Below are 25,859 nucleotides of genomic sequence, written 5' to 3'. Positions count from 1 at the left end.
ACAAGGTGCTGCTGTGCTGGAAACCCCAGCAAACCCCAGTTTTGCTGACCCCACTGGCGCCAGCAGTGAAGTTACCATGCAGCTGGCCTGGGTGCCACATGCACATGGTCCTGGACAAAGCACCAGACCCCTCACAGCCTCTTTGTAACAACACTTCTGGTTGCCACCCCTTACTCTTGGCAGAAGGGATGGGCTGCAGGAAATGTCACCAGTGGGTGATGCTGGGAAGCAGGGAAGGAGCCACCCAGGCGATGACTCATTCATTCCTCGCACCATGGACATTAGTTTCCTGGTCAAAGGTCTTTATTTGTCTTGGGGTGTGTTGGGCTGCAGTTGTAACCATTTAAAAATACCCAGAAATCCACCAGGCATTTTGGGTACCCCTAAAGGCAGTGATGGAGGGGCTCCCATCCGGGCTGGGGCAGCCTTTCTGCAGGTTGCACCCTGGCATGAGGACAGGAAGGACATACGGACACAGAGTTTGCCAGTGCTAGAGCGGCCCCATCCCATCCCTTGCCTGCACCTGGCTGCAAGGAGAAGGCTTGCACCCGGCTTTGGGAGAAGCTGGGGAGCAGCCCCAGGGTGCTCTGGGCTGCACACAGGGCTGGCTGGGAGGAGGCTGGAGGCGCTGGCTGGAGCCCGCATGCTGGGGCCTCTGCCACAACACCCATGACAGCGTTACATCTATGAACAAAGCTCAGCAACCAGCTCCTTCAGCCTCCCTGCAGGAGCCCCCTGCACTCAGGGCATGAGGGGGCTGGAGGCCACCGTCATCCTCTCCTGCCTCCAGAGCCATGCATTAGGCCTCCCACACCCACTGCAGGGAGAGCGGGGACCTGCTCACGGCCCAGATGAGACACAGGGCCCCTTGGCCACACTGCAGACCCTCTTCCCACCCTTCTGAGACCCCCAGGTCCCCCCTGTCTCTCCCAAGGACAGTTATTTTCACAGTCACTGCTGCCCACTACTCAGGGTCCCCATTCCCCCAGGGCTGTGGAACGAAGTCCTGCACCACACCAGGGCTTTTCTTTCCAGTTTTAGTTTCCATCATTGTCGGGGGCAACTGGGTTTCACACTCCTTATCCAGGAGTGAAGTGCTTGGTTTATCTGTCTGTCTTTCCAGCAAATTGCTGTCTGAGGGCAGAAAGGATGTGAAGGGGAGAGCAGAGCCAGAGTCCAGGGAAAAATTCTGCCCCAGGACCCTGGGTGAGGATGTCTGATGGCACTCTCAAGGGAAAGGAAGCATCTTGCCACATCTGTTAGGGTCCAATCTTGGCTGCCTTCACAGGAGGCCTGCCTGGGCCAGCAGGACTCCCCATTAGCCTGCCTGAGTCAGCCTGGTCCAAGATGTCTAGCAATGTTTGACCCTGGTTTCTTTTCATTTCTTGGGTAATAAACGCTTTATAAGCCAATGGAAAGCATCCAGCATTAGCCCATCTGCATGCAGACAAGATCTGATGCCATGGAGATGGTCAGCTGGGGAAAAAGGTACATCCAGTCTTAGGAGAAACACTGATGCCATTTGGCCAATCTGAAGAGCATGGAGCTGGGAAGGGCTCCTGGTGACCACATCTCCTCTTGCCTCTGGCTTTCTCCCTGGCTCCCTGAGCTAGTCCCCAGGCCCAGGTGACTGGAAGGACCTGTAGCTCAGAAATGCCTTGGATTTTTGTCAGCATTGCATGAAGGGCATCCTCTGCAATCACTGCACAGTCTGCACTGTTGTGAGTGGTGAGCAGAAGAACCCCCGCTGGCAAAGGAGGCAAAGGGAAGGGTTTCCATAAGGATACTGAAACGGTCCCTGAGTACCAGTTTATCTGGCTGTGCCAATGTTCCTGTACTGGCACATGAGAAGGTGCTTGAAGGTTTTCTTGAAAGTGGCATTGCAGAGGGCATAGCAGGCTGGGTTGATGGTGCTGTTGACATAGCAGAGCCAGTAGCCGATGGACCACACTGTTTCGGGCACGCAGGTCTCACAGAAGGTGTTAATGAGGACCATCACGTTGTAGGGTGCCCACGTGAGTATGAAGGCCAGCAGGATGGCAAATATGGTGCGGGTGACTTTCTTCTCCCGGGCAGCCATCTGGCGCTTCTTCCGTACCTGGCTCCTGGCGATGCTGGCAAACTTCCTGGCAACGTTGACCGGGCGGCTGTTGGCCAGGGAGTTGTGGTTAGAGGCACCTGACTTAGCTGGGACGATCTCAATGGCGGTGACGCATTCAGACCCAGTCTGCTTGGTGACAATCTTAATCTTGGACCACTTGGAAGTTGGGTTCACCCGGGGGTTGGCTGGACTCTGTCCTTGCCCTGCTGGCAAGACTTCTGCTGTGGGCTTGTCTTTTGTGGTCTGGGTCATGCTGACGGTGCTGGACTCATTGGATGTCTCCTTCTCTTCCTGATGGCCAGTGGCCTCTGTCTGTGCAGATGGCTGGTCATCCACTTTCCCGTTCCTCACCTCCTCCTTCACCTCCACGGCCCTCTTGGGAGAATTATTGTTGTTCTGTTTGACCATGGGGCCCTTGAGGAATCTGAGGGACTTGGTTTTCCTCTCTTTCCTGCTCTCAGGCTTGTGCCTCCTTACCCTGCTTCTGCTGGCCAGGGAGATATGGATGTACAGCACCGTCATGATGACCACGGGCAGGTAAAAAGCAGCAATGGCTGTGCCAAATGTCACCGCTGGGTTGGAGAGGAACTGGATGTAACATTCCCTCTCAGGGACTGTCCTCTTGCCCACAATGAACTGCCAGAACAAGATGGCAGGGGCCCAGAGAATGAAGGACAATATCCACGCGGCCGCGATCATTAGCCCTGCCATCTTGGTGGTCCTCCTGGCCGGGTACGTCAGGGGCTTGGTGACACAGAAGTACCGGTCAAAGCTGATGATGAGCAGGTTCATGACAGAGGCATTGCTCACCACATAGTCCAGAGCCAGCCACAGGTCGCACACCACGGCCCCCAGTGGCCAGTAGCCTTTGATGATGTAGACCGTGTAGAGGTTCATGGAGAAGACCCCGATGATGAGGTCTGCACAGGCCAGGCTGAAGAGGAAATAGTTGTTGACAGTCTGGAGCTGGCGGTTCACCTTGATGGAGAGCATCACCAGGATGTTCCCCACCACGGTGACAAGGCTGAGTGAGCCGGTGACAGTGGCAATGAAAACCAGCTCCACTGTCTTGTAGTTGGTGGGAGGCTGCACGGCCACCTCGGAGTGGTTGCCCAGGGTGAAGTTGTCATAGGTCAGGTTGGCCATCTTTGCCTGCCAGGGCTGAGCAGAGAGGTTGTGCATGGGATCTGCAAGGAGAGCAAGGACAGAAAGGGAGAATATCAGACCTGCCAGCCTGTCCTGGCAGCATTTCCTCAGTTTCCCAGGCCAGCACTGCTGTTGACTAGTGCTCAAAAATCTGCTGGCATTCCTGGACTCCTCTCTGCCACTCCAGGAGTCCATTGGAGGCATTTTTTGTGTCCCTATTTAGCAGTAGAGGAGGCAAATGAGTTGCAGGGAGAAAAGCAGGAGTGGGGCTAGGACAGTCACAACCTCGTGTGGCCCAGAGAGGCACAAAGGGGAGCCAAAGGGCTGGGGAAAGAGGACTGCAGAGCCAGGGGGCATGCACATACAGCACTCACTGCCAGAACAGCACAGCATGGAGCCAGTGCCCTGCCCCAGGGACAAGAGCAGGGTGATGGTATACCCCAGGCATGCTCCACTGACCTCCCCACAGCACTCCCCAAGAGGGGCCTAACCCGCAGAACCCATGCCATGGTCTGCTCAGCTCACCTGTGTCTCTCACAGCAAATAGCTCCTTCTGGAAGATGAAATCTGGGAGAAGGAAAACAGCAAGTTACACCACATCTTGTGTGCATCCCACAACATCTTACTGAGGGCACCAGCCTGTCCAACAGAGGTGACCCTGCCCAAAGAGTGACACTGCTGAGATACAGATGCTGAAAAGACAAGAAAGGCTGAAGGTGGGTGCTCTGGTGTGGCGCAGCGCACAGCGCAGCAGGCTCAGGAAAGGGAGGGAGCTGCACAAGTGCCATCAGTCACTGATGCTGGGAAGCAATGACCCCTTCCCTCAGTCCTACATCACAGTGCAGCTGCAGCCCCCCAGGCCAGATGTACAGTGTGGAGTCAGACACCTCAGCATGATACACGGAATTATTTATGAAAAGTGATGAGAATTATGGACAGAATTACTGCCTTCATCCAAACCAAGATGCCTGTAGTTAATCACCCAAGGTAAGAGTGGAATGGACCTTAAAAAAAAAAAATCAATAGGCAAGAAGTGCTGTATTGAGATGAAAGGGAGTTTCCTGGAAAGCAAAAGAAAAGCAAAGGCGCTGAGGGAGTTGGGCAGGAGAGAAGAGCTTTCCATTGAACCTGCCTCTCCCACAACATCCAGACCTCCAAAACATGCTGGGCCTTCACCAGCCTCACCCTGGCTTCTGGGGGCATTCCAACCCTGCCAGACCATCGAGGGCAACCCTTGCAGCAGCTGCTCCTGCTGCCTGGGGCAGGGGCTCAGCCCCATGGGCACTGCTGCCAGGAAAGCAGCAGGAGCCAGCGAGGGTCCCCACAGTGGGAGTGCTCAGCACAGTGTGTCTCTGGCTTGGGAGATGGCTCCAAATGCCCCGGACTCCTGAAGCTGATTTTGCTGAATGTATAAATGTGCCTTTAACACACACCTCTTCTGAACAGGGCCTGGCAGGCTTTGAGATCAGTTTGTCTGTTTTAAGTATTTGAAAAGAAATGTCCTTGTCTTTCATTTCTGGTGAGGGTAGGAGATGTCTGCCATCAGCAAATAGCCACGTTTTTAATTTAAGCACTTTCTAAAGAGATACAGGTGTAATTAAATGGAAATGTGGCTGCTGAGATGCTAAAGCCAGGATCTGATGTAGCCATTTAGGCAGCTTCTGCATTAGAAAGGATACAGCTTCGATAGTGATGGAGCTCCTCTTACAGGTGCAAGGAAAATAAGTGGGTGAGGGACAAAGAAATACCTACCATTATCTTCTAAGCAGGTCTGTGAAGACAAAAGGCTTTTAAAAGAAAGCAATGCCCTTTGGTAGGTGCTACATGCCACATACAGATGGGGTGAGGAAGCCTGGCAGCGCTGCCCAGGCTTGGAGATTTGCACCCAGCTCCAAGCACAAGGGACGCATCAAGGGAGAGGGAAAGAGGTTTCTGCTGCCATCCTTCCTGGGCACCCAGCCAGGGATGTGAGAAGAGGTGATAAGTGTATAAAATGGCTTAGAAATATATAATCATGGCAGTTTAGGGGGTGGTTTCAGTACAATAGAAATGAGTTTTAATTTCTTCACTTTGGTGAGATGGGGAGATTTAACTGTCATTCTTGTAACAGCTAATCAAACTGATCAGACAAGCTAGCAATCATGCAGACATCTACCCCAGCTCTTCCAAGAAGAATTTGAAAGTCTTGAAAAGAAACCTTTCCATCGTCTCTGCTAAAATGTGGGTTTCAGTTTTCTCACTTTTGTTCCTGAACTGGCATCCTCTTCTAAGCGTGTCTAATTAATTATCAGCCTTGACAGAGGCTTGTGTTCTCAGTTACCCAAAGTAAGAAAAGTCCATCTCAAGCCCGAGCTGATCTGTACGTGTCCCAAGGCGGGAGAAAAGGCCGCGGCAGCCCCTCAGGCGAGCCTTTGGATGCCACCCAGAGGTCGCGCTGCAAACTGGTGCGAGGAGGCAGAGGCAGCCGCCGCCTCGGGGGGGAGGGCTTAAACGCTGAGCCCTTAGACTCGATAAGCCTTCACCTAATAGCGAAAAATAAGGCAATCCCCTGTTTGAGAGAAGCCTTGACAAAGCTGAGAGAGCACTTCAGAAGGGCTCCTAGGGCTGACACCCTTACCTGTGACACCAACTGGCTTTGCAAATTCCCTCAGACTTTTGGCAGTGATTTACAGCTGGTTTTCTCCTCTCCATCGAAGCCGTTGGGAGACTCCAACTCTTTACTGATAGCATCCTCCAGTCCAAGAGCTTCTGTGGCAGCTGCAGTGATCACCAATTGTGTCATCAAGGGAAATACCTCTCCCTTCCCACACAGCCACAGATCCAAGCAGAGAAAATTGTAATTTGGGTGGGGTCCAACTACTGCGGGCAGTGAGCACAGCAGGGTCTCCGCTGCTGCCGGCAATCATGGGTGTGACCACTCTTGTGTGAGGAGTCAACCCCAGAGCGAGAGCAAAGCCAGCGCTCTGTCACAGGGTGACGCCTGAGACCACAGCAGAAGACTCCTGCTGTTTCCTCATGTGCCTTCCCAGCCCGTCGGCTCCCACAAGCTGCCTCACAGCCTCTTGCCAGGTAGGAGAGGAGACAGCCCTGTCACGGACTGCTGGTGACCACCCTGTGACCAAGGATCTGCAGCAGCTGGAGGCTGGTGTTCCATGGGCTGCGTTCGTGACTGAGCACTCGGCCCACGCGGGATGGAGGGGTCAGTTCCCTCCCGCCCCTGCTGCTCCTGATGTGGAAGGAGCTGCTGCCCTCTGCACGGCATAGAGAGACAATGGGAGAGGTTGGCATTTACACACACCCGTGTGATGGATGAGCTCCTGGAGCAAGCAGCCCTCCTGCCCCAGTGTTCCCCACATCTTCTCTCTGTACTGCACAGCCGCCCTCTGCTCCACAGCCCCTGCCCCACATGGCATCACCAGCCGTCTCCTTTCCTGTTGTGGCACTGCCCCCATCCCAGCATCATCCTCAGGGCTGGGCATACCCAGGGAGCAGGTGCAAGGCAGGGCAAAGCCGTGTCTCTGCCTCTGGGAGCGAGCAGAGCTCTGCAAGGAACCCCATCATAAAGCAAGCCCCACGCTCGCACGGCAGCCTGGGGAGGGAGATGTCACAGGGGAGGGAGAGGAATCACAGAAAGCCGTGCTTTAGTGGGCACCTGCGGGCGTGAGCGGCTCCCAGAGGAAATGGGCTTTAGCCCTGCATGGGTCTGGAGCAACAGCACAACTGAAAGCAACCTCGAGCCCAGGGACAGGATGGAGGGGCTGTGGCTGTCAGCTCCTGGCTGAATGGATCCTGTGGGGGTCTGGGAGCTGCCTGTCTCCAGGAGAGAGGAAAGGTGGCCCCCTGCACCACAGGCACATTCCAGGAGAAGGTATACATCACCTCCTGCTCTCTCCGGGTGCCAAGGCTGGGCCTGGGCACATCACCTTTGGTGTGACATTTGGAAAGAGCCAAGGCAGCCCTACTGCCAGCCCCCTGCCTGTCTTGGCCTTCCTAAAAGTGCAGAGAGGGTAAAAGTCTTAACGGGATTAATCCTGTCAGGTCAGATTGCTGATGTGATGTGGGGCTGGGCAGTTTGTGCAGCCACCACCACAAGGAGGAGAGGAGAGAGAAAAAACAGGGAACAGAAGACGCTAGACATTTCTGGCTCACGCTCACAAAGGAAAGGTATACTTAGGGTAGGATGGCAGTTTGTGGCGCTAATTGCATTATCTAATAGCTGTTAATTAGTTCCTGAATCATGGCACTACTTTACAACTAGTGAAGGGTTGTTCTGGTTGATAGATTCACACCCCTCAGAGTGTGAAAACAGAATTCCTAGATGCTGGGAACAGGCACCTTAGAAATACAACATATGAGAGAAGATGAAGAGCCGGCCCCATGTCTGGCAGGGGAGGGTTGGTGTTGGTCTGCTTCCGTGCCTCTGCGTTGGAATGATGAAGACAATAAACAACCAGAAAAACAGAAAGGAGATGAGGGGCCAGCAGGAGCTGTTGCATTAAAATGGCAAGCCCTTCAAGCTCCAGCTGGCGGCTGCGCTTTCACCCCTCTGGTCGATGGATCCCTGAAGTCCTTATCCTGCTCCAGAGGAGATCTGAGCCATTGTGGGACAGGAATTGTTTCTTGTCAGTAACATATGGGGTTCTGCGCATTTGATTTTTCCATTGAATAATTTATTCTTCTTTCTTCCTCTGCTATTCAACTGGTCCTCATGAGGCAAAGCAATTTCCTCCACCCCACAAATTAAGAACCTCTGATAGCTTTTCCTGGAGCCGCTGGAGAAGCAGTAAGCTCGGCAGCACAGGAGCAGCCAGCTTGCAGGGGGAGGTGAGGGGGCCAGGGAACCCCCCCGTGCCTGATGTGTGTTTGTGCATCACGTTTGTAAAATTTGCTGTGTCCAGGCCAGAAGGGAGTGTTGAGGCTGGGCAAGCCCGCCACCCCCCAGGCAAGCCAGGAGCCTCCCTGCGCTCCCTGTGGTTAATGCTGGCTCTCAGAGCAAAGCCGAGGTGCCGCACCCAGGCCGCGGATGTTGAGCTGCTCCTGCAGGTGGAGCCCAGCCCGGCAGGCTCCAGCATCCCACGGCAGCCACAGCTGCACCCCCTGCCCAAACGTGCCTGTACTTGCCTGGATCCCTAATGTGCCCTTGGCAGGCTGTAAGGGGCCACATGCCATTTACCCGCAGCATCGCCAGACAAGAAGCGAGCCAGTGAGAAAGTGTTTTTTAAAAAGTAATTGAAAGGTCACTCCTATAAATAGCCTACCAGAACACTGGTCACTCTGACAATTAATTAACCTCCTGTCACCCAATTATCAGGCCAAATAAATGGCCTATCAGTGGAACGCCACTAGCAAGTGTGCATGGCAAATGCCACGCAAGCCGAATTCCAGCCTTACCCTGCTGTGCCCAGCCTGCAGCTCCCAGGCACCGGCGGCTCCCCAGCAGCTCCCACGCCTCCTGGCTGGCTCCGGCGGGAACATCCCGGCGGGAGAGGGCTCAGCACGGCGGCACGGCACAGCGGGACCAGGGGGACGCAGTGCCCTCGGCCGCCCCAGGGCTGCAGCTCCCTGCTGGTGCCTGAGCTAGGAAGGTGCTGGGCTTCCAGCTGAGCCTGGGCTGGAGACACACTTCTCCCTTCCCATCCACTGCATTAATGCTCTCTGCCTCAGAGAGATGCTCATGTTCTTTTATATGCCTGGCTGAAGCTTTAACAGAACCCAGCTGTTTCAAGGCAGCACAGCAGAAATAACCCTGCTGCTGCTACAGGTCCCACTGCCGAGAAGGGCTCTGGGACCAGCCAGCAGAGAGGAAGGAGGAGGGAGAGAGAGGATTGCAGCAACAAGTGACTGCCTGGATTAGCTGGGCTCTTCCCAGGGAGAGGTGAGTGGTGGGGACCAGAAGCCTGGGGGAGAGACAATGGTGGAGGAGTGACTGAGCCAGAGGGGCAAGTGCTGCAGCACCCAAGAGCTGTTTGCTTAGAAAAGCAGCTCCCCTGCCCCAGGGACAGGCCTTGCCTGGGAGCAAAGGGGAAGGACTTGGCTCTTTTTGGGAAGCCCCCTCACCCTGCCATGGCCCCACACAGCCACAGGTGCCCATGCCAGGTCCCCACCACCCACATGAGGAATCTGCCCCCCCCCCAGCCAGGGATCTGCCCCCCCAGGTGCCTGGGCTGGGGCTGAATAAGGCAGGGGCTGGCCCTCATGCAGAGAGCTGCAGCACCCTGCACTCACCCTGTGTGTCCCCAGGGCCCCATGAACTGAGGGGGGATGCAGCTCGGGCAGCCAGAGATGCAGCGCTGCTCTGGCAGGGGGGACGTGCTTGTAACTCATCCCAGAGCTGAGGCACCACAGGGAGCAAACAGTAAGATGCTCATCTGAAATTTTAAAGACTTGGCAATGGAAACAAGAGCCCCTTGCCCCATGGAGCAGCTCCACAGGGCTTTGAGAGGACAAATGAGTGAGCTAAGCAATGGATGAGAGAAAAGAGCTGAGCCAAGGGCAGAAAATCAGGCAGGAGCAAGAACCCTGCTGGATGGAGGGTTCTTGCATATATAGATCCTCCCCTTGATGCTTAGACACAGAGAGAGCCCTGCTCCTGGGGGCAGGTAGCAAATGGGAATCTTTGGGGTGCTAATGAAAAAGGAAACTGAAAATATGAGACCCCATTTGGCCACAAGACCTGCCAGAGGATTTGGAGGTGATGTCTGAGCAAAGGGATAGAGTGAGGAAGAGGAGCTGTGGCAGAAGATGGGCAGCAGAGCCAGGGCATGGACAGGCAGAATGGAAAATGTGGGGGTCGGAGTGCCAGGGGAGGAGAGCAGGTAGGAAATCCCTCCAACAGAAAAGGGGAGGGATGGCGAGGATAGAGGTGGGAATAGTCTCGGTCTGCCAGGGAGGCATTACTTATCTCCTCTAGAGAAAATCCTAAGAAAATCTTCTTAGAAGGAGGGACCTCACACAGAGACATTGCCTGCAAACCTCTCCCTGTTGCCTTCTCTGGAGGCTCCCACCAGCTCCTTGCTGGGCAGAGTGGGAGCTGTGCTGGAGCTGGGAACCTCTGTAGGCTGCAGCTCTCTGGCTCAGGCAGCCCAGCCCTGCCTGGAGTCACCTCTCTCACTGCAGGATGCTGATCCCAGCCTGTTGTGCTGGTGCTGAATAAGGCAGGGGCTGGCCTCCATGCTGGCCCCCTCACCCTTTTTGCTCCCCAGGTCCCCATGAGCCGTAGGGTGGGGATGCAGCTCAGACAGTCAGGGATGCAGTGCTGCTCACCCCACAGCACAGGGTTTTAGCCACCTCATGGACAGGGACTGCACATAGTAGCAGAGGGTTTCATGAGCTGAGCATCACTTATGGGCCTTGGTGAGGTATCTGAGCTCTGCAAGAAGCATAGAGACCACCATGCTAGACACTGCTCCTAAGTGCCGCAGAAGGCCAGGCCCAAGGCCAGGCAATTCATGCCTGCCAGGCAAAGGCAGATGCCAGAAGGGTTGCATTGCTCTCCACCCCTCTCTGTACACATGCAGGCACTTTTTTGGCCTTATCTGGGACTGCACATGATGTAACTGTCAGCAGAGGAGGGATCCAAACTACCCCAGTGACACTAGAGATGGCAAGATGCCGGGTACTCTCCCATCTCAGTCATGCCAAGATCCCTCAAGGACCTTCATCCCTCCTCAGCAGAAGCAGCCTGCCACGCTGCCTGGGACTGGGAGCTGGCATCGACACTGGCAGGGTCTGCACGTGAGGGGTAGTGAAGCACAGTGCCATGGAGGCCTCTGGAGAGCTGCTCTGTGACCTGGAGCAGATGCAGGGCCCGGGACATCGTGTTTGCAGACTCATGTTTTCAGCCTCAGTGTTGCACAACTGCAGCTAAGTTTCCCACAGACAAATAAATCTAATTCTGCTTAAAGAGGCTGAAGACATTAACCCCTTAACTGGCCAATGCAAACCAAATTCACCAGGAGCCTTAACCCTGTTGATGACATTTCACCTCCAGACATATCCAGCTGAGGCTCCCGGTGCCAGCCCCCACTGCCTCCTCTGCCAAGCTGCAAGGTGCTATACAATATGCTAGATTTAAAAGCAGTTGTGGTACCAGAGGGGCTGCTTCTCTGCCTGGCTTTCTTGGCTGGGGGAGCACAGCCACCCTCAATATCTCAGTAACATGCCGATAGCTCAGGCCAAGCCTGCTGAGCTCAAGGAGCTCCATGGTTTGCACCGAGTTCTGCCTTTAAAGGACAAAATTCCTAGCTGCTGCCCCTCCTTCACCAAGTGACCTGGGATGTAACTCCTCTTGAAGGCTCTTGAAGACAAATAAACAGCCCGGTGCTTCCCCATGTCCCTCTCCAGCTCTCTCTGAGTCACTGGAACAGGTGGGAGAGGTTCCTCTGCAGCCGCACACCTCAACCTGCCTGGCGCTGGGGCGGGAGGTGGGAAGGGATCAGGGCACTCGGGAAGGGAACACACCTCTGCCCCCGCCTCATGCACCGACTGGGAATGGGGCACACGTTGCACAGGACATAAAGCATCATGGGGACAGGGTCACAGCAATGCTCTGATTTGCAGGACCTCCAGCAGCAGTTCTGGGGACCGTCAGAGGGACAAAGCACTGTGCCTACAGCCATTGCATTTGCAGGCTTGGACAGGCTGGTGATGTTAATTTTCTCCGCAAACTTGCATCATACACGGTACAAACAGAGCCTTTGCTGGAGCTCCTCCTCCGTGTGGTGCAGCCTCAGGGCTGAAGGCATCTCTGGAGGGTCCCGGGAGCAGCCCCGGGGCGAAGGTGTGAGCAGCTGCGCGCCGCACGCGAGGGCTGGGCAGCATCTCCAGCAGAGCCTCGCTTGCTGCGTCACACTGCTGGGGACTCAGGGCCTGAAGACAGGTCAAATGATGCTGCCCTGGCTCAAAGTCCCAAGAGGACCAGTGCACCGATCCACAGGGAAGGTGGGATGGCTGCCAACCGACAGACAGACAGAGTGAGGACACCCAGGTGTCTCTAGCTGGGGAAACAGGGACTGGTTGTGTGTCTCCTGCTAAAACTCTGTGTCTAAGCATCAAGGGGAGGATCTGTATACGAGACACCTTGCCCCGTGTTCATGCATCAGCAAAATACTGGAATCATGGATCAGCCTGACCAGGGAACACTTGCCTCAGATTAATTAGTCCAGGAATTGCCTAACTCCCTGAAGCTTTAGTAAATGTATTTGTTTGAATGCAGGGCAAGGGTCCACTTTGGTATGTTCAAGGGTCTGGATGCAGCAAGACTGTATGCCTAGAGGCTTAAAAGGATGTCATGGTGGGTTGTGCTCCTGGGGACAGTCGAGGCTGGCACACTCCTCCACTTGGCTCTGAGTTAGACAGCAGCCAGATATTCAGGCCCTCACCGCCTGCTCTGCCAGGGCCCTGGGCAGGAGAGCACATGAGTTTTCCTGAAAGCTGTTGTCTGCTTTCTGACTGGTCACACAAATCCCTCAGAAGAAGGATGTATTTGGCATGGTTCCAATCACCAGCTTGAAGAGGCTTCAACAGTGCCTGGGTGTGGAGCCTCACTGCACCCACTGGGGCCTGGCCCACTCGTGGTGGGTGCTGGTGCTTGGGCAGGCTTAAGAGCAGTCAGCAGGGGATGCTGGGATGGGAATGAAGAGAGAAGAGGAAGTACATGGGAATGATCTGGTCCAAAACTTCCATTTCCTCGCTGTGTCAGGTCCTGCACTCTCATATCTCCCCAAAACACATCTTGTAACATGCAGTTTTAGAGCCAGCCCAGAATGGATGCTGAAATGCAAAGCAAATCTCCCTTGGCTTACTGGAGAGCAATAAGAGCATAGACCCACGTCAGGCTGAGGAGCAACTGGCTCGAGGACAATGCCCGTTTCTCCAGAAGATGCCCAGCAAAGCCCTGGCTTAGCATGCCAAGGAGAAGGGGTCAGCTTGTGCACAAGAAACAGTTGCTGTGTGTCTGTCCGTGTGGAAAGAGGAGCAGTGTTTGTGCAGAAAGCAGCAGCCCCTTGCAAACAGCCTCCATCTCCCTCTCCTCTCACAAGTGATCCCCCTGCTGCCTTTGCAGAGCTGCATCTGCCACCTCGGCCGGGCGCTCACCAAACCTCCTCTCCTCTGTGGATGCTGCTGGTCAGGGCTCAGCAGGGCAGGCAGAGAAAGCATCAACAACACAAAGGTATGCTAGGGACTGCTCTGCATCAGCTGCTCCTCCTGGTCTCACTATTTTTATTCCCTGTTTTTATCTTTTTTTGGTTTTGTCTTTTTTTTCGTCCTGGGGAGATATTTGTCATTTTAATTTTAAAGAACAAAACAACAAAATCCCAACTATGACAAAACCTCCCATCAATGGGGTGGGGACACAGCTTGTGGGGACAGTTAAAAGAGAAAAACCATGCTCCTTCTGCAAACTCAGAGTAATTGGATCACAGCCTTAATTAATCATTTCAGTTCATTTCTCTTCTATGAAAGAAAACAGACTGACCTCCCGAGATGGGTATGCCCCTCGTGTGAATAAACAAACCACTTTTACTGGTAGCCCTTCTCCTCCTTCTCCCGCCAGCTTTCCTCTGCCCACTCTGTCACTCCCAGGGCCGCTGCCGCTCCATCCAGCAGCCCTGGACACTTGCTGCCACTCTGAGCAAGGGCACAGGGGCTCAGCTCCTGCAGGAACCAGGGCTGCTGCCCACCCCTGCACCCATCCCCACCTCCCACACCCAGGGCCGCCGAAGGGGGAACAGGGATGGGCTGCTGATTGGGATCTCCACTGGATGCCCTGCTCTTTGCTGGATGTCTCATGGGGGCCTAGTCCAGGCTGGAGAGCAGCAGCAGGTGCTCAGATCACAGGAGTTAGGGTGTTAGGAAGCAGGAGGTGGTGCCCAGCAGTAGAGACAGCGAAAGCATCTTGGTGTCACCTGTGATTTCAACGTGAGCATTCTCTCTGGTGCTGTTTCACCAAAAGCCTGGGCTCTGGGATCCTGTCACCTGAGTATTTTGATAGACAGTGCCTGCATCAACAAGCCACCCAACTGCATTGGTAGCAACCCTTCCAGCCCCTCTGCTCACTCTGCAAGCTGTGACAAAAGTCAAACCACCTTTGGAGGTCACTCAAGGCAGTTGTGATAAAGCAGGGAGCCCTCAAATGCTCAAACAGAGCCCATCTCCCAGCAGGGCACAGGGGAACACCAGCTGTTCCTCAGGTTGGGAAGTATCTCCCTAGCCTTGGGCTTTCCAAAGACTGGCTAGAAAAATCCATCCACAGCACAACCAGAGGGGTTGAAAACAGGTCAGACAGAAGCCAGTGCTGCTTTTATTTAAGAAAAATTATAAGAACTGTTCCCTAATTTGAAGTCAATGGTATTATTTTGGAAAGAAAGAAGGGTGTGGCTGGCCAACCCTTGTCCATGATGTGCCAACAGAGAGCACGGGGCAGCTCTGCCATTACCAGCAGCAGGGCTGCAACAGGGCCAGAAAGGGCTACAAGGAAGACGAGATCCACACTGGGGGAGAGAGTGGACAAGATCTGTCTCCCTTGCAATGCCCAGTCTGGCAAAGGGCTCTGTGAAGAGGGGGCAAACTTCTGCCTAGTCATGTCCTGGGAGGTGGCCACAAGCGCCAGAGGGGTTTGCCCAGTATGGCGACAAAGTATCCAACAGATAGGGGATCCTCTCCCTGTTGCTCTTGCTGGAACAGCGAGGGAAGCAAAGAAAGCGCGCAGGTAGTTTCTTGTCCGGGAATGTCTCCTTCCCAGAGAAGGCACCAGGGGAGCAAATAACCCCCGTCCCGGGTTTCCTCCTGGGGGGTGCCTGTCCCCGAGCCGCAGGCTGCTCGTATTCCCTACTCAGGGGGCTGACAAGGCTGTTTCCTGGGTGACAAGAGGTACCCGAGGTTCCTCGAGCGGCGGATCCCGGGAACGCTGCTGGTTTGGATGGGAGCAGGGAAAGGGGGTGCCAGACATCACCCCGGTCCCTGGCAGGGCTGCACGGCTCCAGACATCCCGGGGCAGCGAACCAGCGCGAGGGTCCCGACCCGCGGGGCATCCCGGCGTTCCCGGAGAGACGCAGGAATGCGGGAAAGTTGGCAGAGACACTTCCCCCATTCCTGGGGGACCGCGTGCCACATCCCCCGGGGGTGCGGAGCCCCCTCCCCATGCACCCCAAAGCCATGCCCGACCCCCCCCCGGACCCTGCGGGGGATGCCCCGCGCCCCCCGCCCGCGCACACGGAGCCCCGAGCAGCGACTCACCGGGCAGCCCAGCCCAGGGCGCGCCGCCGCCCGGCGCCGAGCGGTTCTCAGCGGCCATGGTGCCGCGCCGCGCCCGCGGGGGCTCCGGCTGGCATGGCCCGGCTCCGGTCCCGGCTCCGGTCCCGGCTCCCGGTCCCGGCGGCGCCGCGCGCGGCGGAGGGGCGGGGAGAGGGGAGAGGGGAGGGCCCGGCGCTGCCGGCTCGGCCCCGGCCTCCTCCCCCCGCCCCCGCCCTCCCCCGCTCCCAGATGTGCGCCCCCAGATGTGCGCCCCCAGATGTGCGCCCCCTCGCCGCCACGAGGGCGGGGGCGGGAGGAGCGGGGCTCACGCCGTCGGGAGCCGCTGCCGATCCCCACGCCGCCGTCCCCCCGTCTCAGATGCGGCCTCCCGTCCCCGCCGGGCAGACGTGCGGGAGCGCTCCTGCAGCACCCCGGACAGCGCTCCGGGACCGCCCCGGCACCGGGCTCCGGCCCCGCTGCCCCCGCACCCCCGGCGGGGAGAGTCCCGATCCGCGGCAGCGCCGGGAGCACCGGCGTCCCACGGCGGGAGAGAGCGAGGAGCAGGGAGGCGCCGAGCCGGGCCCCTCACGGCCTGGGCAAAGGGAGGCCTCGACACCTTCCCCAGTCCCCAAAAACTCTGCCGGGCTGTCGCTAACACTCGGAACTGAGGTGTTCGCGCAGAACAAAAAAAAAACTCATCAGGCGGTTCCACAAGCAGCTGGCTGACTGTCCCCCAGGTCTGCCTTCTGGTAATGAGAAAGCGTCAAACAAGAATAAACAAAGGGAAAAGGGGAAAAAACCCAAACTCTTCCCTTTCCTGTACACCTTTCCCCTTCCCTCCTCTTTAAACCCTCTTACCCACCCTCTGCCTCTCACTTGTGCTGTCTCACAGACACACACGGGTATCATTTCCCCATCTGCTCGGCTCTCACACGCACATGTATAGACACACATAAACAAATACAGGCCGCACTGTAACCCTCCTTTGAAGCGATTACAGCAGCAGATGGGTTCCTACCATCCATTCCTTCACACCCTCACCCTCTTCTCACACCTCTCTGACTCTGGGAGTGTTTTAAGTCAATGTCTCCTCTAAAGATGTGTCCAGTTCACAGACTGGACCTCTCTTTCCCCTAGATCCTGCAAACTGGTATCTTCTCCCCGCCGTTGGAGACATATTTCTGAATTCCAGCAGAGAGAACATTGTTAAGGTAATTCAGACAATTTTCTCTGATGACACATCTCCCACTCCAGGTGCATCTGCACCCTGAAAAGGTTAAAGCCTTTTGGCACTCACATGTGCTGCTGCCTTTGCACACCAAGAAGCCCCTGTGACAGCAGGGAGGCAGATGCGCCACCATTATTTTAATCACCATAGGCCACATTCTGGCATTTCTTTAGTGAGTTCAGTCAACTCATGTTTGTTTTCCTTCCTGCCTTCTTTGAGAAGCAAGAAGACAAAGCTTTCCAAATGTTGGCTGGTGTAGAGCCGTGCAATTGCACTGAGTGCAATGAGGCTTTGCTGGCTCTTTTCAGCTTAACATCTGCCTGCACTCTTTTTGCAGTCACTGACCAAAACCTGTCAAAGACTCCAGCCAGTTATTTGGAGTCTCTTGCCCTGTCCAAAGTCCTCACCTCAAATAAATACCATCCTCTCCTCCTCCTTCTTTCCCACTAAAAAAATGAATGTAAATAAACCATTGTCACGCTCTGTGAGAACTCATCAGGCTGAGGAAATATCTGCTTCAAAGACAATTTGATTGTACTGGAGTTGGGTTGTTTGATTGGACTCTTGTTTCAAGCTACAAGTCCCCATAGAAAGACAAAAGACTGTAATGAACAGTGAGATGTCTTCTTCCCAAGCTGATCAGTCATGGAGATAAAAACATGTAACCAAATTGAATACAAAACTTTCCAACTTCTAACTCTTAGCTTAGCTATATGCACTCATTAGTCAGAAGCAGAATTTCTGAAAGCCTGGACTCACTATACATATTCCAATTAAAGGCAGCACTTGCTTCTTTTGGCTTGACATATTCACACATTCCCTTCTAATGGTCTGCCAGTGAATTTCACCAGCCTCTCTTGCTGCCACCAAAGTGACATCACATTCCTTCCTGGGCCATGTCAGCACTGGTCATGAACAACAGTTAATCCAACTCCAGAATGAGACCTCAGCTCCAACCCTTCCCCTGTATGTTGTGACAGGCTGTGAGGTGGGACAGGAGGGACTTGTGGTTTTCCCATGGAAGAAGCCAAGGGCTTGAGCCAATGGCCCAAGCAAATTAAGGGCCTACCTTACTCTCTTTTGGGATTAAGACCTGTGTCAGTCCGAGACTCCTTCTGTCCTGCTGGACTGACCCAGCTTGGTCTGGGGGAGTAATTAGCCAGTAAACCCAGCATCTGTCACCTTGTAGGGATCTGGGATACTCCTGGAGCTGTTTATTTTTCATGTAACTGCACATCTCCCACTTTTTTGCATCACTCTACTTCCAGCCTCTATTTTTTGGAATGGCTTCTTTGTCTTATTTTTTTCTTTTCAGCCATGCTGTGCTGTGCCTGCTCTCTAATCAGCATTAGCTACTCTTCCATTATCAGCTGGCAATGATCCATCATGCTCCTCCATCTCAAAAATTGTCCTTGCACCAGAACACCATAAACACCTAGGAACAGACAAAGTCACTCCTCTCACCTCTGCCTCTCAAGCGGGGGATATACAGAGACCAAGGGCAAGTGACCACCTTGATACTCCCCCTTGGCTTGTGACAGCTCCCATCCATAGCTATCCTGAGGCAGAGTGGTTACACCACTGAGCAGGTACTTAGGAGATGAATATTTCTGGAGAGCAGGAAAAGCTGTTATGGGTCATTTACTCTGGCTTCCCCCACAAGCCCGGGAACATCCAGCCATTATCCCTGACAGACTCCCAGGAACTATACTCAAACATGCAGCAGCCACAGCAGCAGCCAGCACTGGCTCCTGGCACACAGACTAATGCCAGGCTGTGTCTGCTGGGGCACTTGGGGAATTCAATGCTGGTCCTGCAACCCTACACTCATGGCAGGGCATCGTCGAGTAAAGGAGCTGTTTTCACCCATCCCTGTAGTACATGGGGCATGTACCAGTTCAGACACACAGCTCTGGCACTGAGCTCTGCCAGGGACAAATCTGCTCACCATCAGCTCTGGCCAGGTCTCCCCCTTCCTTCCACAAGTCTTCCCCTAGCCTGACACTCTCTGCCAGCCTGCAGCAATAACAGTCCAGCCCAAGCCTTGCCTTCCATCCTGCTCATGCTCACATGCTCACTCTCTTTCTGTCCTTCTTCAAGGCACCCAGGTTTTCTTTCTGCCTCACACACCCTTTCATGCTCCACTTCCCTCCCTGTGCCACCAGATCCCTTTCCCTCCGGTGGATCCACATTGCTTCCCCAGCACAGTGCAGGCAGCCAGTCCCCCACCCTCTGACAGACGTACTCCCACAAACTTGCTGAACCCATCTACAAGGCTTTAATATTCATAAAAGTCAACCTTAGTCTAAAGAAAATGTGCTTGATGACGAAAGTATTTACATTGCAAATCACTTTTAATAGCCCTCTGGTAGTCAGCCTGGTGATAAATGCTAATCCATCTATCAGCTCAAAACCAAAATAAACCCAACTCAGAAGGGGAGAGTCAGAGAGAGAAAAAGCAGCTGGCAAGTGAGAAAGGCTCAGGTCTCTGGACCATCACTGCCACTGGAGATGGGCGTGAAGGCTCCGCTCAGCAGCTGGTGAGAGGAGTGAAGTGCCCCAAAGGGAGCAGAGGCAGCTGCTCTGCCTGCTCTTGGCCAAGCAAGGAGACACCCTTCACTCACTGGAGTGGATCTGGCATTGCCTGGCAGGACAGAGCTGTCTAAATGCCAGGGCAGTAACTCAGAATCCCTGCCCATGCCCAGGGCTGCAGGCACCAGGGTGATGCCACCTGTGGGTGGGCTTTTGCCCTGTGTGTGCTGCTGGGTGAAACACAGCCATGAGGGACGTGCAACTTTCCCCCGGGCCAGTGTCATCCCTGTGGGAAATGGAAGAAGGGACAGCACCTCATGGTTACTTGCCTCTATCCTAATAATTTGCCTAAGGGCATGGGATGGCACATTTGTAAAGGGACTTAGAGCTGTTTAAAAGGTCTGAAATAAATGCTGCTTTCAGGCCACATCTGCCTGGAGCCTCCCACACCTGTTCTGTCCATTGAGGAGGTACAGGATCATCTGTGCACAAGTCCTCCTCTTCCCCATCAACACAATCCCCAGAGGAACAGCTCTTTCCCCTCATTCCAGCTGTCCTCAGGGCATATCAGGAACAAACAGCCCCAGACATGAGTTCCTGCTGGAGTGCAGTCACTCATGGGTGCAAGGTGAGCCAGATCCCAGACCATGCTGGGACAAAGTCACACTGCAGGGAGCAGGGCAGGAGGACTTGCAGGGCCAAGGAGAAGCAGGTTTGCTGCAGCCTTCCTGGGAGAGAAGGTGACTGAAGGCACCCAGCCATGCACTGCTGCCTCAGCCAGACCCCCAGTAGTCATCCAGAGCCACATCTTCTCATGCTTCATGGCATGCCTTAACTGGAGACAGGGAAAAAATACCGATGTGGAAGCTGCATTAAGCACATCACTTAGTGTTCAGCTGTTTCCCAGCCTCCCAGGTTGCTTGCAGAGACAAGGTAATGAAAGATCCTTTCATTATTTAGAAAATGCAGTTTTTAGCACCAATGAAGGATGCCAGAGCCACAGCCCCAGGGAGGGAGTAACTGTGTTTAGCCATGGAGCAGGTGTAGCCCCAGTGGCTGGGATGATGGTGGCACCAGAGGCCCCTACTCGCCCTTCAGGCTGTGGCAGGGCACAGCCAGGAAAGCAAGGTATAGACACTCTGGCCCATGCAGGGAAGCCAGGTGAGCATGAAAGAGCAGTGACTAATACAGAAAGCCATCCTGCCATGCCGGGCTGGTCCACAGGCATGCAATTCACACCAGTCCATAGGCCCATGAGCATCCTTGAAATGCCAGGGAAGCACCACAGCTGTGCTCTCAGCCTGGCCACAAATATCAGCGCCTTAAATCAAGCGAGGGGATATGGCAGGTGACACACACTTCTGTCACCTGATGCTACCCTTGGAAAGCTGCCTGTTGGGCACTGCCAGCAGCTTGAGCTCATCAAAAGGCAGGAGGGCAGCTGCAGCCTGTGCCTGGTGTGGCACCTCTGGAGAGAGTTCAACACCACAGCCGGCACCCAGCCCGGTGCACTACAATCTCTCCAGTCAATAATCATCTGCTTTTTGTGTTTTAAAAGATTGCTGCTGCTATTTTAAGGCTGTACTCAGTTTTGTCACATTTGTGTTATAGGCACGGCTTCAAATACTTCAATGTAATTGTTTTGTTACAGTCTCCACTCTTGCAACTCTTACTTGCTTTCTGGGTAATGGAAGGGGGAAAGTGTTTCTGAATCACTTCTTTTATACCTATCATAAAAAAAAAAAAAAAAAAACAAAAAAAAAACCAAACCAAAAACCCTCACACACACACACACACAAAAAAACCAACACCAAAAAAAACCCACCTCAACACAAAAAAACCCCAGAAAAATAAAAGGAAAAAAAGTGAGGAAAAAAAGTGAGGAGCGTAAGCTTGTGCTGCTCTCCTGCCATTTCTCACATGACACAGAAGACAGTACATCTTCCCTGTGATTGCTGTGCCCATGGGCTGGGGCTGGCCTGTGGAGCCAGGCAGTGTGTGGGAGCTCCGTGCCTGCCTGTGGTCACCATGAGCTCCCCAGGGCCCTCTCCCAGGCACTGTCCCACACAGCTCGCTGCCTGGCCATCAGAGAAAAAGCAATGAAGGGCTCAAGCCCCTTTTACAGATTAGTGTAAATAGTTAATTTTCCAATTCACTACTTCATTAATTTGTGAATTCACCAAGCCGCCACGGTTACTCACATGGCAGCTGCCTCCCCGGCATGGCACACAGCCCCCAGAGCCCTCCTGCTGCCACCTGCCCTGCCAAGGCTCTGGGGCCAGCTGCCCTCCTGACGCCTTCCAGCTCAGGCGATCCATGCAAACCTTTCTGCTGGGCTCTGCGGGATGTGCCAGCGCCTGTTGCAGAGGGGCAGGAGAGGATGTCCACAGGAAATGCTGCTCCCTGGACTACAGGGGCTGGAGCCTCTAAACCTGGCAAACCTCCATGGAGCCGAGACCATCTTTGGCACGTGTAGCCGCTCCTGGAGGAGAAACTCATCCCAAATGAGGAAACAAGCCCCAGTCCCACACGGGCACTGGACCACTCAGCCCAGCCTCCCGGTGGCCTTGCCATCCTCCCTGCCCTCCTGCAGCCCCCAGGACTCTCCAGGGCAGGGGCAGAGAGCCAGCAGCCCTGCAGCGCAGTCACCCTGCCATCAGGTTTGCTTCACTGAGCAGCTTGGCAGAGCCTGTCTTCTAAAACACATGCAGTCTAATAAATGCACTCCCTGTTTTAAATGTATCTTTTTAAAAAAGAGCATTTCCCTCGGTTTGAGGTAATCACTGACACTCCTGGGGGACAAAGAGCTCTGTGTGTGTGCACCTCACTTCAGGCAGCTCAGATCTGACCCTCACATGACAGTATTTGTGCTCCCCACGGGCACATTTACCTCACACAGAGGCCCCACTAAAGTTAATGCTGCCTACAGCATCCTTCACAGGGAAGGAAACCAAGAGGAACACAGCTAGTGTGCAAAATCCATAGCAGGTGAAAACCAGTCAGCAGTTCCTGTGTCAAGAAAGCATTTAGTACAGCCAGAATGAAGCAGATCATTGCTTTCCCAAGAAAGATGCTGCCCCTGCCCTGCATCTCCCTGTGCCCGACAGGGACCTGGCCCTGGTGTGGGGGAAGGTACAAGGCCATGGGTCACTTTTCTTCATCCATGGTCATCGAGTGTGACTGTGTGCCCATGGGTACAGGGTACCCATGTGCCTTGTTGGGCAGCCCCCCAGCACTGACACCTCACACACAGGAGGCTGTCCCTCCTCTCACCCCTTTTCCCAGCCTCTGCCCACTGAAGTTTACCGTGGGTTGGCTGTGGGTACTGAACTGCCATGCACTGCAGGGATGATGGCAGCCTGCTGCCATTGGGATTTTGCATTCACCCCACAAGTCTTTACCCCCACACCCAGCCCCAGCACTCACCAAGGAGACTTCACCACCCCAAGCCAAGCCAAAACATGGCTAAAAGTATTTTGTTATGGCAAGAGGCCATATCTCAAGGCAGAGCCAGCGACAGAGGAGGCTCGAGGCTGCAGGATGCAAGAACTCTGTTCTCTGATGGCCAGGCTAATAACCCTGTATTAAATTACAAGCCTGGGTTCAGTTGTGGTTGTTTTGTTTTTGTTGGGTTTTTTGTAAGCTGTCTGTTTAGATTTATCAGCGTAATTCCTGATACTGCCTTGTCGGACATCATTACGATAATCTCACTGCTGTGTCTGCCAGGGAATTGGGAGGACAGCAGAGGCAGCTGCAGAGCAGGGGAGTGGTGGGGCCTGGGCTGCCTGCAAGGCACAGACCCATGAGCACTCACCCCAGAGCTGGGCACCCTGGGGAAGGTGGAGGCACAACACAAGCCCCCTCAACAGGACCCAAAAGGCAAAGAGAGCAAGCTCACACTGAGGGAAAAGGGAGGACAGCCAGGCAGTCACCATCCCTCCAACAACCTCAGTGAGAGGAAGAGACACCTCAGGAAAAGGAGAGGGGGCACACAATAAAACCTGGAGGATGTGGGCAAGTTGGAAATGAGCTGCCTCTGTTTTGGCACTGATCCCTCCCCTTAATTCACAGTAATTTTATCATTAATTTAAATAAGGTTTCTCAGGGCAGAGAGCACAAGAGGAAGAAGGCAGAAGCAGGCAGCAAAGTGCTTCTTCCTGGGGACCTGGTGCTGAGACACTCACCTGAGGCAGGGGGACGCTCCAGTGCAGCACTGCAACTCCTCAGCAGCTGGAGTAGGGTCTGCATCTTCCCAGCAGCTAGAGCAGGCTGGGCTGAAGAGCTGTCTGGGACAGGGATTTGGAGCTTTGAGATATTTTGGGCATGACATAGAGCAAAGGTGCCCCTGCCAGCCTATTCACCCACGTGAAGCATCCCCCTCTCCATGGGGCTGGGCCTGGGGGAGCTACAGGTGGGAGGTAGGTAACCACATCAGCAAACAAATAAAAATCCCAGCCCAGCCTGGAGTTTTTATTAATAAAAATGAGCCTGTGATGGGAGGTAATTTCCAGCCCCTGGGTGATTCGGCTGGAGGATGGAGCTGCAGACAGGGATGAGTCTAGGCAGCCAGGCAGAGTCAGAGCCCAGTCAGATGCAGTCAGGGGCCAGAGCCGCTTCCAAGAGGGGATTGGGTACGTGGCCTTGAAACCTGGAATGTGAGGAAAGGAGCTGTCAACACCTCCAGAGAGCAAGTGCTTCCAATTGCCTTGCTGGAGATGCAGTGTTACCAGCCACTGTCCCTTGCAGGGGAACTGGCTGAGATCCCTCCACAGCTGCGAGGGGATCTCAGACCCCATTTCACAGCACTCCTATCCCCATGCTCTGGCTGTACCTTTTCCAGATGCAGCTCCTTGGTTGAACCACCCTTATCCAACACTTCCACTCTCCCTTCATGCACCCACCAAGGCAGTTTCTCACACCAGCTCTGCTCTCCCCCAGCTCTTGCGGTGTGCCAGCATCCCCCAATACTGCTGGGAAGTGGGATGGCAGGCATTTCCATAGCATGATGAAAAAAATAGGATCCTCTCTTGCTACTGTGAAGTGGGGAAAATCTATATTCATTTTCAGAATTGAGTGAGAGCAACATATTTTGAGGGCAAATTTTCTTCTCAGGAATACCACATTCTGATGAGCTGAATTAATTTATACCCATTGAGTGTCTGACCCTAAATAGGTTGTATGACTGAAATTTAAAGAAGCATTTTTGTAGTGATAGTATTTCAAAAGAGGAGAGTAAGGGGCTGTAGTATTATTTGTTTGAAAGGTAAAACTATTTTATGAAAATTTACTTTTTTCACCCATTCAGGGCCTGAGACCTGGCCTGGAAAACTTGCAGCATCCTCAGCATAGAAGTCAAGACCTCTCCCACATTAGCTGTGGGGCAGGAGCTCATCAGCCTTGTGAGGAAGGCTGCATGAGAACCCTTGCAGCACACAGAGCCTGTCCAGAGAGCGCAAGCAAAGCAAAGCAGTGCTTAATAAATTTCCTCTAAATAGCTGAAGATGTCAGTAGGAAGGAACAACCTTTCGGGGCTGCAAAGGGCTCACATTAAACCAGTGGAGCTGCAAGTGGGATCAGGGCAGCTGGAGAGATAAACCCCATGCTCCTGCCGGGTTCAAAGTGCTTTTCCAGCTGTTTCCCAAAGGATGGGACCCGTTGCGTCTCCAACCATCCCTACAGCAGCAGCTGCCAACCAGAACCAGCCCACATCTGCCATGTAAAACCCCCCCAGTCCCTCAGCTGGGCCAGCCTTCCCACACTGGGCCACAGATCACAGTCCCTCCATCCATCACCTCCCCAATGAATTGTGGCAGATGTGTCACTGGCCAAAGTGTTACTGCCAGCCCCAAGCTGGCATGCTTCAAATAGCTGCGCACTGCGATACAAATTGTACTTTGATGAGGTACATTAGGCCATCTGGACAGCCTTAAACAGCCTTGATGAAGACAGAGCAAGGGCTGCTCGAGGTGGGAGGAACCTCAGTAGTTTCAGGGCTGTTTGCTGTTCTTTAAGCTAACATTTGTGCAGCCAGTGGGGTGGGGCTGGCAGCATTGAGGAGTTCCATGCAGGGTGGGTCTGCCCAAAGGCAGAGCTTCAAATGACCAACGAGCGACCCCCACAGTGGATGGATCTGAATCCTGGCAAGCATCAAGAACACCTCGCTCCCATTAGTCCCATTACCTTTGTGGGAAGCAGCACTCCTAGGAAGGAAAGCTCATGCACACTAACAAGCACAAGATAAAAAATGTTCCAGAGGGGGAGGAAACAAAATGCAGGAGATGGTTGCTAGAGAAAACCACCTGGGCAGGGGTAAGAGCCAAAGAGCTGGGAAGGAAACAGGGGACAGGAGCCTGAAGAAGCCCAGGGGAAAGGTGGTGTCCCATCCTGCTGAACCCTGCAGGAATTGACAGCACCGAGGCAGGGAGCAGCATGAGGAACCTGGATGGGAATTCTGCTCACTGGTGGTTTTCTGACTGCTGATATCCCTGAGCTGGCTCCTTTGTGGCACCTTGGAGCCCTGGCGGGGCTGAGATGTGGTCATTTAGGCTTGGTTCTTTCTATTTCTTAGCTGAGCAATTTCTCAAGTTTAATTTCCAAAGCACCTTGTAGGGAATGACC

General features: G+C 54.2%; 1 protein-coding gene across 2 annotated transcripts; it reads right to left on the bottom strand.

The window, feature by feature from the left end:
- Positions 1–281: 281 nt before the first annotated feature.
- On the bottom strand, positions 282–15,557 carry CHRM4 (cholinergic receptor muscarinic 4). 2 transcript variants are annotated; one of them, XM_063158986.1, is made up of 3 exons: positions 15,485–15,557; positions 3,773–3,814; positions 282–3,288 (listed from the first exon to the last, which is right to left on the bottom strand). In XM_063158986.1, exons 1-3 carry the CDS (start codon positions 15,540–15,542, stop codon positions 1,811–1,813), a joined length of 1,578 nt encoding a protein of 525 aa, XP_063015056.1. In that variant the 5' UTR covers positions 15,543–15,557; the 3' UTR covers positions 282–1,810. The 2 variants fall into 2 exon arrangements, with proteins under 2 accessions (XP_063015056.1, XP_063015057.1); XM_063158987.1 differs by lacking the exon at positions 15,485–15,557 and adding an exon at positions 5,865–8,192.
- Between the last annotated feature and the right edge of the window lie 10,302 nt (positions 15,558–25,859).

This window comes from Melospiza melodia, chromosome 6 (genome assembly GCF_035770615.1).
Source record: "Melospiza melodia melodia isolate bMelMel2 chromosome 6, bMelMel2.pri, whole genome shotgun sequence".
Taxonomy (NCBI): Eukaryota; Metazoa; Chordata; class Aves; order Passeriformes; family Passerellidae; genus Melospiza; species Melospiza melodia.
This window is presented reverse-complemented; position numbering and strand designations above follow the sequence as displayed.

Bases quoted from the DNA above. Each gene is read 5' to 3' on its own strand.
- CHRM4 (XM_063158986.1), bottom strand. From the start codon at position 15,542: ATGGCCGCTGAGAACCGCTCGGCGCCGGGCGGCGGCGCGCCCTGGGCT. The intron at 3,815-15,484 runs GTGAGTCGCTGC...TCCTTCTCCCAG, and splicing joins GCCCTGGGCTGGGCTGCCCG to ATTTCATCTTCCAGAAGGAG. The intron at 3,289-3,772 runs GTGAGCTGAGCA...CTCTCCTTGCAG, and splicing joins ATTTGCTGTGAGAGACACAG to ATCCCATGCACAACCTCTCT.